This window comes from Oncorhynchus mykiss, chromosome 18 (assembly GCF_013265735.2).
Source record: "Oncorhynchus mykiss isolate Arlee chromosome 18, USDA_OmykA_1.1, whole genome shotgun sequence".
Lineage (NCBI taxonomy): Eukaryota > Metazoa > Chordata > Actinopteri > Salmoniformes > Salmonidae > Oncorhynchus > Oncorhynchus mykiss.
In genome coordinates, this window is record NC_048582.1 from 48,441,745 (window position 1) to 48,454,412 (window position 12,668).

General features: G+C 42.0%; 1 protein-coding gene across 8 annotated transcripts in view; it reads right to left on the reverse strand.

The window, feature by feature from the left end:
• LOC110496838 (receptor-type tyrosine-protein phosphatase U) overlaps window positions 1-12,668 on the reverse strand; it is a 269,433-nt gene that overhangs the window by 49,830 nt on the left and 206,935 nt on the right. For all 8 annotated transcript variants that reach the window (XM_036952973.1, XM_036952976.1, XM_036952974.1 and 5 more), the window contains exons 12-14: window positions 9,950-10,052; window positions 9,003-9,297; window positions 5,066-5,102 (exon numbers count right to left, since the gene is read on the reverse strand). In XM_036952973.1, coding sequence (XP_036808868.1) covers window positions 5,066-5,102; window positions 9,003-9,297; window positions 9,950-10,052 — 435 coding nt within the window. The remainder of the gene's footprint in view (window positions 1-5,065; window positions 5,103-9,002; window positions 9,298-9,949; window positions 10,053-12,668) is intronic.

Below are 12,668 nucleotides of genomic sequence, written 5' to 3' on the forward strand. Positions count from 1 at the left end.
GTGGAATAGCCCGCACTGGGCTATGCAGGCGAACCGGGGACACCGTGCGCAAGGCTGGTGCCATGTAAGCCGGCCCAAGGAGACGCACTGGAGACCAGATGCGTAGAGCCGGCTTCATGGCACTTGCCGCCTCCCGTTCTTCCTTGGGGCGGCGATATTCTCCTGGCTGAGCCCAGGGTCCTTTACCATCCAAATCTTCCTCCCATGTCCATTTCTCCAAATAGTGCAGCCTCTCCCACTGCTGCTGCTGCTGCTCCTGTTGCTGCTGCCTCTGTTGCTTCTCCTGCTGCTCCTCTTGCCGTTGTCCGTTACCACGCCGCTTGGTCCTGTTGGGGTGGGTGATTCTGTAATGACGTTCGTCTGTACGAGAGGCGGACCAAAGCGCAGCGTGGTTGTTTTGATTCATGCTTTTAATAAATAACTTCACATGAACAAACTAACAAAAACAAGAAATGTGAAAACGCAAAACAGTCCTATCCTATGACAACAAACACAGTGACAGGAACAATCACCCACAAACACACAGTGAAACCCAGGCTACCTAAGTATGATTCTCAATCAGAGACAACTAATGACACCTGCCTCTGATTGAGAACCATACTAGGCCGAAAACATAGAAATGCCCCAAAACATAGAAAAACAAACATAGACTGCCCACCCAACTCACTCCCTGACCATACTAAATAAATACAAAACAACGGAAATAGAGGTCAGAACGTGACATGTAGTGTAGTTTTCCACATACATTTTGAGTGTGACTCCAAATCCAGACCTCCATGGGTTGATAAATTTGATTTCCATTGATAATTTTTGTGTGATTTTGTTGTCAGCACATTCTACTATGTAAAGAAAAAAGTATTTCATAAGAATATTTAATTCATTCAGATCTAGGATGTGTTATTTTAGTGTTCCCTTTATTTTTTTGAGCAATGTATATACAAAATACCAAAATAGTCTTCTAACACCCCCCCCCAAAAAATATATGGAGAAAAAACATGAAAAAATATATATATGTTTACAAAATAACACTTTCAATATTTGGAAGACCCTAAGTCCGCTACACAATATTGTGCTGCTGATACCAGGTGCCATAGCAGTCTCTTTCTGCTGTAAATCAGAGGGCCACCAAGTATGTGGTGCAGGTGATGGGGGACTTCATTTTGCAAAGAACACAGCGACACCTTCATGCTGTGCCCTTTTGGCCCTGAGGCACATCCATGCCTGCAGAAATAAATTGGGGCAGATGAACACCACTTGTGGCAGGAGCTGGATGAACCAGCTTCAGTGGAGGATGGACACTTTGGCACTGGGGGCTCCCATTCGGAGTCAGTGTCACTGTGAAACAAAATGTTCAGTTAGAATAGTTTCACATATGAGCCCTGTGTCAACAGGTATAATAAACAGATATATATAGAGTACAGGGAACATAAGGTTGACTATATTATTATAGACCTGCTAGATCTACTGTCTCATTTATATTATGACAGACCAGCTAGATCTACTGTCTCCATTTCACTTTGGCCATTGTTGTGGGCCTGCCCTCCCCTCAACAGCCACAAATAGGCTATTTCATGTGGGGGTGGGGTGGGGCGCGGCGGCAGACACACGCATCTCACATTACATTTTCATATATTGCTACTAATTTTTTTTACAAATCACAAATAATATTTTATATTATTAATTTCAAACAACGGCATTAGCATGAGAAGAACTTACCAGTCCAAAACCACGTCCTCTCCGTTCAAAAAATATTCCTCCATTTGGGAATCGCTAAATGAATCGTCCTCCAACAATCTCTGTCTTACTTTCCCGATCAATTTCTTCTAAAATTGTGTGTGCATCTGTATATCTAGACTTAGATTTAGCTTTCCCTGACTTAGTCGCCATACTGATTGATATATAAACAGCTGAAGATGCGCTTTACCAAAACAACGCTGTGCGTAACATGCGTTGCTCCTTCCGGTATGAAACTTCAATGGCGAATGACCCTCTTTACGCCGGAGTTTACTACATGGGTTGGTCTTCCAACACATAACACATTATATATTGTTGTTTACCTCAGCTCATTGGCTATCTACCCAGCTAGATTTCAAGACGATCAGTGGTCATTGGGTTAAAATACAGTCAATCAACGAAACAGCGGTCATATCATTGGTGCACAATGATTTCATTACTTGTTGTCTTCAAATCGGTTTCTTTCAGTCAATACTGAAATAACCCATCAAGTTTGGTTGTGTTGCAAACAAACCAGTTGGATTGCAATGAAACAAAACATGATGGGAAAAGTCACGTTTAGTGTGTGTATTTACATCGAATGTGTTGTCGAAAATGGAATGAGACGGAATTCATGACACAAGCGGTTCACAAAATGTTTTGTGTTAGGCTACAAAAATGGATTTTATCAAACAAAAGACCATTCATTGTGTAACAATGAGCATTGGGATTGCAAACATAGGAAGATCGTCAAAGGTAAAACATTTATTTTATTGCAGTTTGTGATTTTCTTACGCCTGTGCTGGTTGAAATAGTTGTTTTTTTATGGGGCTCTATTCTCAGATAATCGCATCATATTCTTTCGCAGTAAATCATTTTTTAAATCTGGATTAGCAAGATTCTAGGCTTTCGAAAGATGTGAGAGACTTGTATGTTCATGAATGTTTAACATGACTATTTATGTAGCGATCGGTTCGGTGCGCAGAGGTTAAACTCTATAACGTCATAATTAGCTCTGGCATCTTCCCAAATATTTGAAACTAAGGACTGATGACCCCAATCCCCAAATACATACAAAAACATACAACAATATAAAATCCATGTACACATACAACTGTGTGGTTAAAATTTGCAAAAAACACACACATTTCTTTCCACACGGCCATGGGGTGAGACAGGGATGCAGCTTAAGCCCCACCCTCTTCAACATATCTATCAACAAATTGGCGAGGGCACTAGAACAGTCCGCAACACCCGGCCTCACCCTACGAGAATCGGAAGTTAAATGTCTCCTGTTCGCTGATGATCTGGTGCTTCTGTCACCAAACAAGGAAGGCCTACAGCAGCACCTAGATCTTCTGCACAGATTCAGCCAAACCAGGGCCCTGACAGTAAATCTCAGTAAGAACAAAATAATGATGTTCCAATAAAGGTCCAGTTGCCAGGACCACAAATACAAAGTCCATCTAGGCACTGTTGCACTAGAGCACACAAAAAACTATACATACCTTGGCCTAAACATCAGCGCCACAGGTAACTTCAACAAAGCTGTGAACGAGCTGAGACAAGGCAAGAAGGGCCTTCTATGCCACCAAAAGGAACATAAAATTCAACATACCAATTAGGATCTGGCAAAAATACTTGAATCAGTTACAGAAGCCATTGCCCTTCATGGTTGTGACCAACCAAGAATTCACAAAATGGGACAAACGCCAAATTGAGACTCAGAATTCTGCAAAAGTATCCTCCGTATACAACGTAAAACACCAAATAATGCACGCAGAGCAGAATTAGGCCGATACCCGCTAATTATCAAAATCCAGAAAGGAGCCGTTAAATTCTACAGCCACCTAAAAGGAAGTGATTCCCAAACCTTCCATAACAAAGCCATCACACCAGAGAGACCCCCAGGACAGCAGTACAATTAGACCCAACCAAATCATGAGAAAACAAAAAGATAATTACATGACAGATTGGAAAGAATTAACAAAAAACCGAGCAAACTAGAATGCTATTTGTCCCTAAACAGAGAGTTTAGGGAGAGTCAGAGTCAGTCACAGTGGCAGAATACCTGACTGACCCAAACTTAAGGAAAGCTTTGAACAAAGCCTTGCTACTGAGACAGCCCACAAAATGAGGCGGAAACTGATCCCTTGCTGAACCTGCTACACAACCCAACCAAGCCGCACTGCTTCTTAACACCGGAAGCCAGCCGCACCAATGTGTCGGAGGAAACACCATGCACCTGGCAACCTTGGTGAGCACTGTTCCCAGCCCACCACAGGAGTCGCTGGTGCACGATGAGACAAGGATATCCCCCAGTCAAGCCCTGCCTAACCCAGACGATGCTAGGCCAATTGTGCGTCGCCCCACGGACCTACCAGTCGCGGCCAGTTATGACAGAGCCTGGGAGCAAACCCAGGGTCTCTAATGGCACAGCTGGCACTGCAGTACAGCGCCCTTAACCACTGCGCCACCCGGGAGGCCTACAATCCCAATTTTGATAAACTCCCATATCTACTGGGTGAAATACCAGAGTGTGCATCACAGCAGCAGGATTTGTGATCTGTTGCAACAAGAAAAGGGCAACTAGTGAAGAACAAACACAATTGTAAATACAACCCATATTTATGTTATTTATTTTCCCTTTTTTAAATTGAACTATTTGCACATCGCTACAACACTGTATATTTACATGACATTTGAAATGTCTTTATTCCTTTGGAACTTCTGCGAATCTAATGTTTACTCTTCATTTTTATTGTTTATTTAACTTTTGTTTATTATCTATTTCACTTGCTTTGGCAATGTTAACATATGTTTCCCGTGCCAATAAAGCCCCTTGAATTGAAAAAGAGAGAATTCCAGTGTACCCTTCCTCCTGAACCTCTCTCTTTGCCACCACCATAGGAACAGCACCAATCTCTCCTCTCCTCCCTTCTCCTCCCTCCATTCACCATGCCACCCTGCCACCGTCAAGAACCAAATGAAGAGTACTGGAAATATCCTGCCGGGAACTCTTCTCTGCATACACCCACAGCTCCTCTGCCTGGGTGGTGTGTAGCGCCAACAGACAATGGCGAGAAGAGACCCCTTGATGTCAGGACACTTCAAATAACAAAGAGAGCGCAGGAAGAGAGAGTGTAAGAGAGCAGGCCTCCCTCTCCCTCTCTCTCTCCCTCTGAGTGACAGGGACGCTTTCCATCCACATCAGAGTGCATCTGAAGCATCATGGAGCATAGAAGATGTAAATACTGCTTTGCCAGGAAGTATTCTTATGTAGTCTATTTCTCAATGCATGCCTCTCAATGATGAAGATCAAAGAAGATAGAATGGGATGATCTGAACGTACCTTTACGGGCAATCCGGATGCAGTTAATTCTCGTCTCCTGAAACAAGAATGGGAGATTCATTAGCATGGGATAACCACAACCAAAAATCTATTTTTTAAGCATAGAACAGGTTTCAGAGCGTGTGTGTATCTATGTGTTTGTGTCTGTCTGTCTGTCTTGGTCACCTAGACACTTTGTGTTTTAAAGCACAAAATAGCTAATTAATGAATAAATGAATGGGTGTGTGAATGAAACGTTCTCTGTTCTCATCAACAACATCCAGTCCCCTGGCCCACCCAACCCATTACACACACACACTAGTACGCACGTACATATGTATGTGCATATGTGTCTGTGCGCTACAGTGTTTTATAAAGAACTGATTGCACCAATCTGGCTGTCTTTCAAGCTCCAGTAAAGACATATCTGTCAAAGTAATTACAGTTCCATTCAGTGGCAGCAGCAGCTCTCAGAGCCATGGTTCTGGAAACCTACAGCTATTTATCTTGAATAATTGTCAAATAAATAATGTGCGTCCCCCTTTTTATAGACTCGAAAAGCCACGTTTTATAAACAGATTGAGAAACTGCTCAGGGCAGACAGAGAAACAATAATCTACATGAATTCCAATATTCCAATGTTGTTATGAGCTGCCGTGTCTGGATGAAATAGAGTGGTGCCTATATCTCTAACTCAGGTAAATACACAACTATAATAACACCACAGTAATAATGACACACACATCAAATCAAACACACACACACCACACACACACCCCAGCTCCTACCCAGCCAATCACAGTGATACCAGAGACACATTATCAAATTAAGATTAGAACATGCTAAATCAAGTATTTAATCTAATCTGGGCTCTGAGATTGGAGTCAGAACCCTTTCACCTCAGCGCCTACTAACTTACCTTTTTTAAATGAAAACCTGTTTTCCGAGTGGGTCTGTTTCAGCCAAACTCTTAGTCATCGAGATAGAAGTTGCATTTACCCACAATTCTCAGATTATTACAGTCCCACCTGCTGATATGTCATGTGTCACCTCTGTCAAGGTTGACATGACTCGGACTCTCAGCACTTTTTGGCATAAAAACGCAAATCCAAAATGGTACCCTGTTCCCTATATAGTGCACTACTTTTGACCCTGGTCAAATGTAATTTGGACTTCTACTGACTGCTGATGACACCTCCTTGCCTGATATGTTCTGATGTTATTTATAGAATGATCCTCAGATATGATATGCCAATATTTTCAGCTGATAGAGGTTGAGTGGCAGGTAGCTGGTAGCACCTGTCACAATAGTGTACAGTAGCATTTCAAGATCCTGAAGCTGACTATGCTGTTCACTATCATTAACATTGCATCTACAGAGAATTGGGGAACGGGTCAATTGATTTAAGGCGATTCCATGCGAGAAATTGCCAAGAAACTGAAGATCTCGTACAATGCTGTGTTCTACTCCCTTCACAGCACAAATCAAACTGGCTCTAACCAGAATAGAAAGAGGAGTGGGAGGTCCCGGTGCACAATTGAGAAAGGAGACAAGTACATTAGAGTGTCTAGTTTGAGAAACAGACGCCTCACAAGTGCTCAACTGGCAGTTTTATTAAATAGTACCCGCAAAACACCAGTCTCAATGTCAACAGTGAAGAGGCGCCTCTGGGATGCTGGCCTTCTAGGCAGAATTGAAAAGAAAAAGCTATATCTCAGACTGGCAAATAAAAAGAAAAGATTAAGATGGGCAAAAGGTCACAGACACTGGACAGAGGAACTCTGCCTAGAAGGCCAACATCACGGAGTCGCCTCTTCACTGTTGACGTTATGACTGGTGTTTTGCGGGTACTATTTAATGAAGCTGCCAGTTGAGCACTTGTGAGGCGTCTGTTTCTCAAACTAGACACTCTTATGTACTTGTTCTCTTGCATCCCGCTACTCTTTCTATTCTGGTTAGAGCCAGATTGCGTTGTTCTGTGAACTGAACAGTATACAGGCTTGTACGAGATCTTCAGTTTCTTGGCAATTTCTCGCATGGAGTAGCTTTCATTTCTCAGAACAAGAACAGAGTTTCAGAAGACAGCTCTTTGTTTCTGGCCATTTTGAGCCTGTAATCGAACCCACAAATGCTGATGCGCCAGATAATCAACAAGTCTCAAGGCCAGTTTTATTGCTTCTTTAATCAGAACAACAGTTTTTAGCTGTGCTAACATAATTGTAAAATGGTTTTCTAATTATCAATTAGCCTTTTAAAATGATAAACTTTGATTAGCTAACACAACGTGCCATTGGGACACAGGAGTGATGGTTGCTGATAATGGGCCTCTGTACGCCTATGTAAATATTCCATTAAAAATCATCCGTTTCCAGCTATGTCTACAGTGTATTTCTGATCAATTTGATGTTATTTTAACGGACAAAAAAATTTGCTTTTCTTTCAAAAACAAGGACATCTCTAAGTGACCCTAAACTTTTGACTTGTTTAACACTTTTTTGGTTACTACATGATTCCATATGTGTTATTTTATAGTTTTGATGTCTTCACTATTATTCTACAATGTAGAACATAGTAAAAATAAAGAAAAAACCATGGAATGATTGTGTCCAAACTTTTGACTGGTACTGTATATTCGAGTCAGCCTAGATTGCGATGAGTGTGTGTGTGTGTGTCTGTGCGCTACAGTGTTTTATAAAGAACTGATTACACCAATCTGGCTGTCTTTCAAGCTCCAGTAAAGACATATCTGTCAAAGTCATTACAGTTCCATTCAGTGGCAGCAGCAGCTCTCAGAGCCATGGTTCTGGAAACCTACAGCTAATTATCTTGAATAATTGTCAAATAAATAAATCATGTGCTTTCCACACACACACATCACAAATCCAGGCTGACTCGAAAAGCCACGTTTTATAAACAGATTGAGAAACTGCTCAGGGCAGACAGAGAAACAATAATCTACATGAATTCTAATATTCCAATGTTGTTATGAGCTGCCGTGTCAGGATGAAATAGAGTGGTGCCTATATCTCTAACTCAGGTAAATACACAACTATAATAACACCACAGTAATAATGACACACACACACACACACACACACAAGACATTTAATTGGGTATTAAGGGGGGAGTCATTGGCTTTAATGACCAATAGTTAAGAGAGACAGGAGACAACTATCAGATTGTGATTCAGAGGGACAGAGACACTGAGGGTAAGTCCTTAACTTTAGCCAAGTGACGTTAGTCATACCAGCCTTACAACCTATGGAGCATTATCCTTAACTTCAGCCTTCTAACCTGTAGAGCTTTACCCCTACTGCATCTAGCAACCACTTAGGAAGAACATGTTTGACCAGTTCTGCCCTGTGACTCTCTCTGATGCATTTTGACCCAGGAGTTTGCAGTACAACTATCGACGACACAGTTTCCAACCTGCCTTGATGCACACCTTAAATTAAATATTTGTTATAAATCTGTAGCTACCAGAGTAATATAGTCATATATACTGTACATATGAGGCGTGATAACGCTTTGCAGCCAGGCAGATCATACTGTAGTCATTTATCTCCATATGGGCTTCATGATTTAAACAGCATTTATTTAGTCACACCTGGGCCCCTACTTTCCTCCGTTAATCTATGCTTGAGTCTCATTTCAGACTTTCCTCTCGACAGACTTTCCAGCAGGCTCTGAGAGGGGACAGGCAGAGAGAAAGGAAGGGAAGGGAGAAGGAAAGACACAGAGAGAGAGAGAGAGTTGGGCCAAAACATCCTGAGTTTCAGAGCTGAAGGTCCTTTCTCCTACAACCAGCCATGCACAGTGTAACACTTGATTTGTTCAAAGGGACTGCAGCTTAGTCTGGTCCCCTGATCTGTTTGTGCTGTCTTGCCTCCTCCTATGGCATGTTTGGCAAAGACTCCAGACTTGACTTCGGCTTTATTGACAGGTCTATAAACTCACCCCTCTGAAGTTGCTTATAGCCTGGAAGAAGACTAGGTAGTTCTTGGAGGGGTCCAGGGGAGTGTTCCAGTAGCCATTATAGGTGTGGTTGTCCCCTACGGTGAACGGAGTGGCCTCAGGGAGACTGGAGGGGGGCAGCTCAGCTGTGTAGTAGTGAGGCGTCCCCTTAGACTGGGCCTCCACCTGGGACGCTGGCACAGGAAAACAGTCTGAACCGCTACCCAGCTCCCTCCTCCTCCTCCTCCTCCTGATCCGCCTAGAACCATCCTCTTCTACTACCACCACCTGGTATGCACTGGGGGGAGAGGAATGACAACAGACCGATAGGTGATAACTACGCTGGAAACAGTTGGTGATCTTAAAGGGGCAATCTTCAGTTGTTAAATCCATTTTTGGACTTGTAAAGGTGTTATATGTACCCATTGATTCGTGAAAATATAACTTATAAATGCCTCATGTGCTTAGTTCAACTGTCGTACCTCATCAGAATCCAAAATAGAAGCTTGTTTTACGCCAATGCTTGTAAACAAAGTAAATGTAAACAAACACTGTATAACCTCAAAACATGGTTAAGACTATAATTTTGATATCTCAGATGGTCAGTCATTGCATCCATAGCCCTGTGTATGAATTTGAGAATGTTTAAATTTTTCCAGGCCCATCCCTAAGCTTTATACTGAAACAGTGGTGAAGAGAATGCTTTATTGTTGTTTCAACTCTGGATGGCCTCTTTAAGGTTACCAAAGACACTTCATGATTATATAAAGGTGAAATAAAATAAGAAACACAAATAAAATTTGGAATCATTGGAATAAACAATGAAATGTTTATTCCAATGACATGTTTATCAATAACACTATTTTTTATAAGTGCCACAGTGAGCAACGTAGTAGACATGAGTGACAGTTGAGTGAGGTCTATTACTGTGATTAATACTGTGACTGTACCTGACTGGTGCTCCTCTGCCCAGCGCAGGTCTCAGCAGCACAGTGATGGTACTCTCTGACTCACTGAGTGGGGCTGGGACATCCTCATAGTCAAACACCGGGGCTGACAGAGGGAGCAGAGAGGGGGAGGGAAAGGGGGGTGGGGGTTAAGATGGAGAAGAGAGGGGGTAGAAGAGGGAGAGAAAGAGGTGGAGCAGGGAAGTGAGGGTGTGAGAGAATAAGAGACAGAGAAAGAGAAAGAAAATGAGAGAGTAAATAACAATTAAAAATCATATACAGTCAGGTCCATAAATATTTGGACATTGACCAAGTTCTTTTCATTTTGGCGCTGTACGCCACCACAATGGATTTGAAAGGAAACAATCAAGAAGAGCTAAAAGTGCAGACTTTCGGCTGTAATTGGAGGTTATTTACATCCAAATCGGGTGAACGGTGTAGGAATTACAGCACTTTTTACATGTGGTCTCCCCAATTTTAGGGGCTCAAAAGTAATTGGACAAACTAACATGATCATAAATTAAATTGTGAGTTTTTTTTGTTTTAATACTTGGTTGCAAATCCTTTGCAGTCTATGACTGCCTGAAGCCTGGAACCCATAGACATCACCAGATGCTGGGTTTCTTCCCTGGTGATTCTCTGCCAGGCCTTTACTGCAGCTGTCTTCAGTTCCTGCTTGCTCTTAGGGCGTTTTGCCTTCAGCAAGTGAAATGCATGCTCAATTGGATTCAGGTCATTTGATTGACTTGGCCATTGCAGAACATTCCACTTCTTTGTATTGGGTTGCTTTCGCAGTATACTTTGGGTCATTGTCCATCTGCACTGTGAAGCGCCATCCAATGAGTTTTGAAGCATTTGGCTGAATCTGAGCAGATAATATAGCTTTAAACACTCCAGAATTCATCCTGCTGCTTTTGTCAGCAGTCACATCATGAATGCAAGGGAACCAGTTCCATTGGTAGCCATAAATGCACACGCCATAACACCACCTCCACCATGCTTCACAGATGAGGTGGTATGCTTCGGATCATGAGCAGTTCCTTCCCTTCTCCATACTGTTCTCCTCCCATCATTCTGGTACAAGTTGATTTTTGTCTCATCTGTCCATAGGATGCTGCTTCAGAACTGTACAGGGTTTTTTAGATGTTGTTTGGCAAACTAATCTGGTCTCCCTGTTTTTGAGGCTTACCAATGGTTTACATCTTGTGGTAAACCCTCTGTATTTACTCTGGTGAAGTCTTCTCTTTAATTTGACATTGATACACCTACCTCCTGGAGGGTGTTCTTGATCTGGCCCACTGTTGTGAAGGGGTTTTTCTTCACCAGGGAAAGAGTACTTCTTTCATCAACAACAGTTGTTTTCCGTGGTCTTCCGGGCATTTTGGTGTTCGTGAGCTCACCAGTGCGTTCGTTAAAAGAAATAATGTACCACATTGTTGATTTGGCCACACCTAATGTTTTTGCTATCTCTCTGATGGGTTTGTTTTGATTTCTCAGCCTAATGATGGCTTGCTTCACTGGCAGTGACAGCTCTTTGGACTTCATATTGAAGGTTAACAGCAACAAATTCCAAATATAAATGCCACACTTGAAATCAACTCCAGACGTTTTATCTGCTTACTTGTAAAATAACTAATGAGGGAATAACATACAACCTGGTCATGAAACAGCTGAGCAGCCAATTGTCTAATTACTTTTGTTACCTTAAAAGGGGGGAGGCACATATTTTTAAAAAGCTGAAATTCCTACACCGATTTGGATGTAAATACCCTCAAATTAAAGCTGAAAGTTTTCATATTCATTATTTATTTCAACTCCAATATGCTGTGGTAGACAGCTAAAATAATAATGTCCAAATACTGATGGACCTGACTGGATAGCACAGGAAGTGAGATAAAACTGTTATTCACATAGACAGCAAGAAGGACATTCCCATAGTTATTCACAGGGACGATAAGAATCCCCTGTAATTAGGACACATCTCACAGCCACACCCCCATGAACAAGACTGTAGACTGGATCAACAATACTGTGATGAGCGCCAGTGAACACACACACACACACACACACACAATTGTGTTCGCATTTCTGTTTACCGTTAAAAGACAATTAGCAAGGGAGCAGCCAGGCAATAAAAAAACATGAGGTTTCATAGTAAAGAAAGATGATTATTAATCAGCTAAACCAACAGCCTCTGAAATTAAAGGTAGACTCCACATAATGACGTTGCCACGAGCAGCACCACAGATATTGAGATTAGCAAAATACAAGACTTGGCTCTCAGAAAATCACATGCAGTATCTGTGCAGGGGATCAATTCACTCTGTTTACAGCATGGTAGACAGAGCACCAGAACAGTGGAGAAGTTGAGCCAGGCGCTTCAGTGATCTTAGTTGTTGCAGAAATTGTAACCTGGTGTTCTCTTTCATTTTGGGTCAGAAAACTATGTTAGAATATCAATGAACCCATAAACAGCTCATTATAAAATGTACAAATATACACACACACGTACAAGAGCATGCATGAACATATACACCTGGCTCACGCTTGGGCAGTCCTGTATTGTACCTTGAGTTTAAACCCAAATACAGTATATTAGACTGAGTAATAGTTTAACATTCAACTCAGTATAGACAGCTTACATCCTGGTGTGTGTATATGGCTGGATTCAACACCTTCAACAGCGGAATAGAAAACCAAGCCTTCGTAAATGTATGACCGA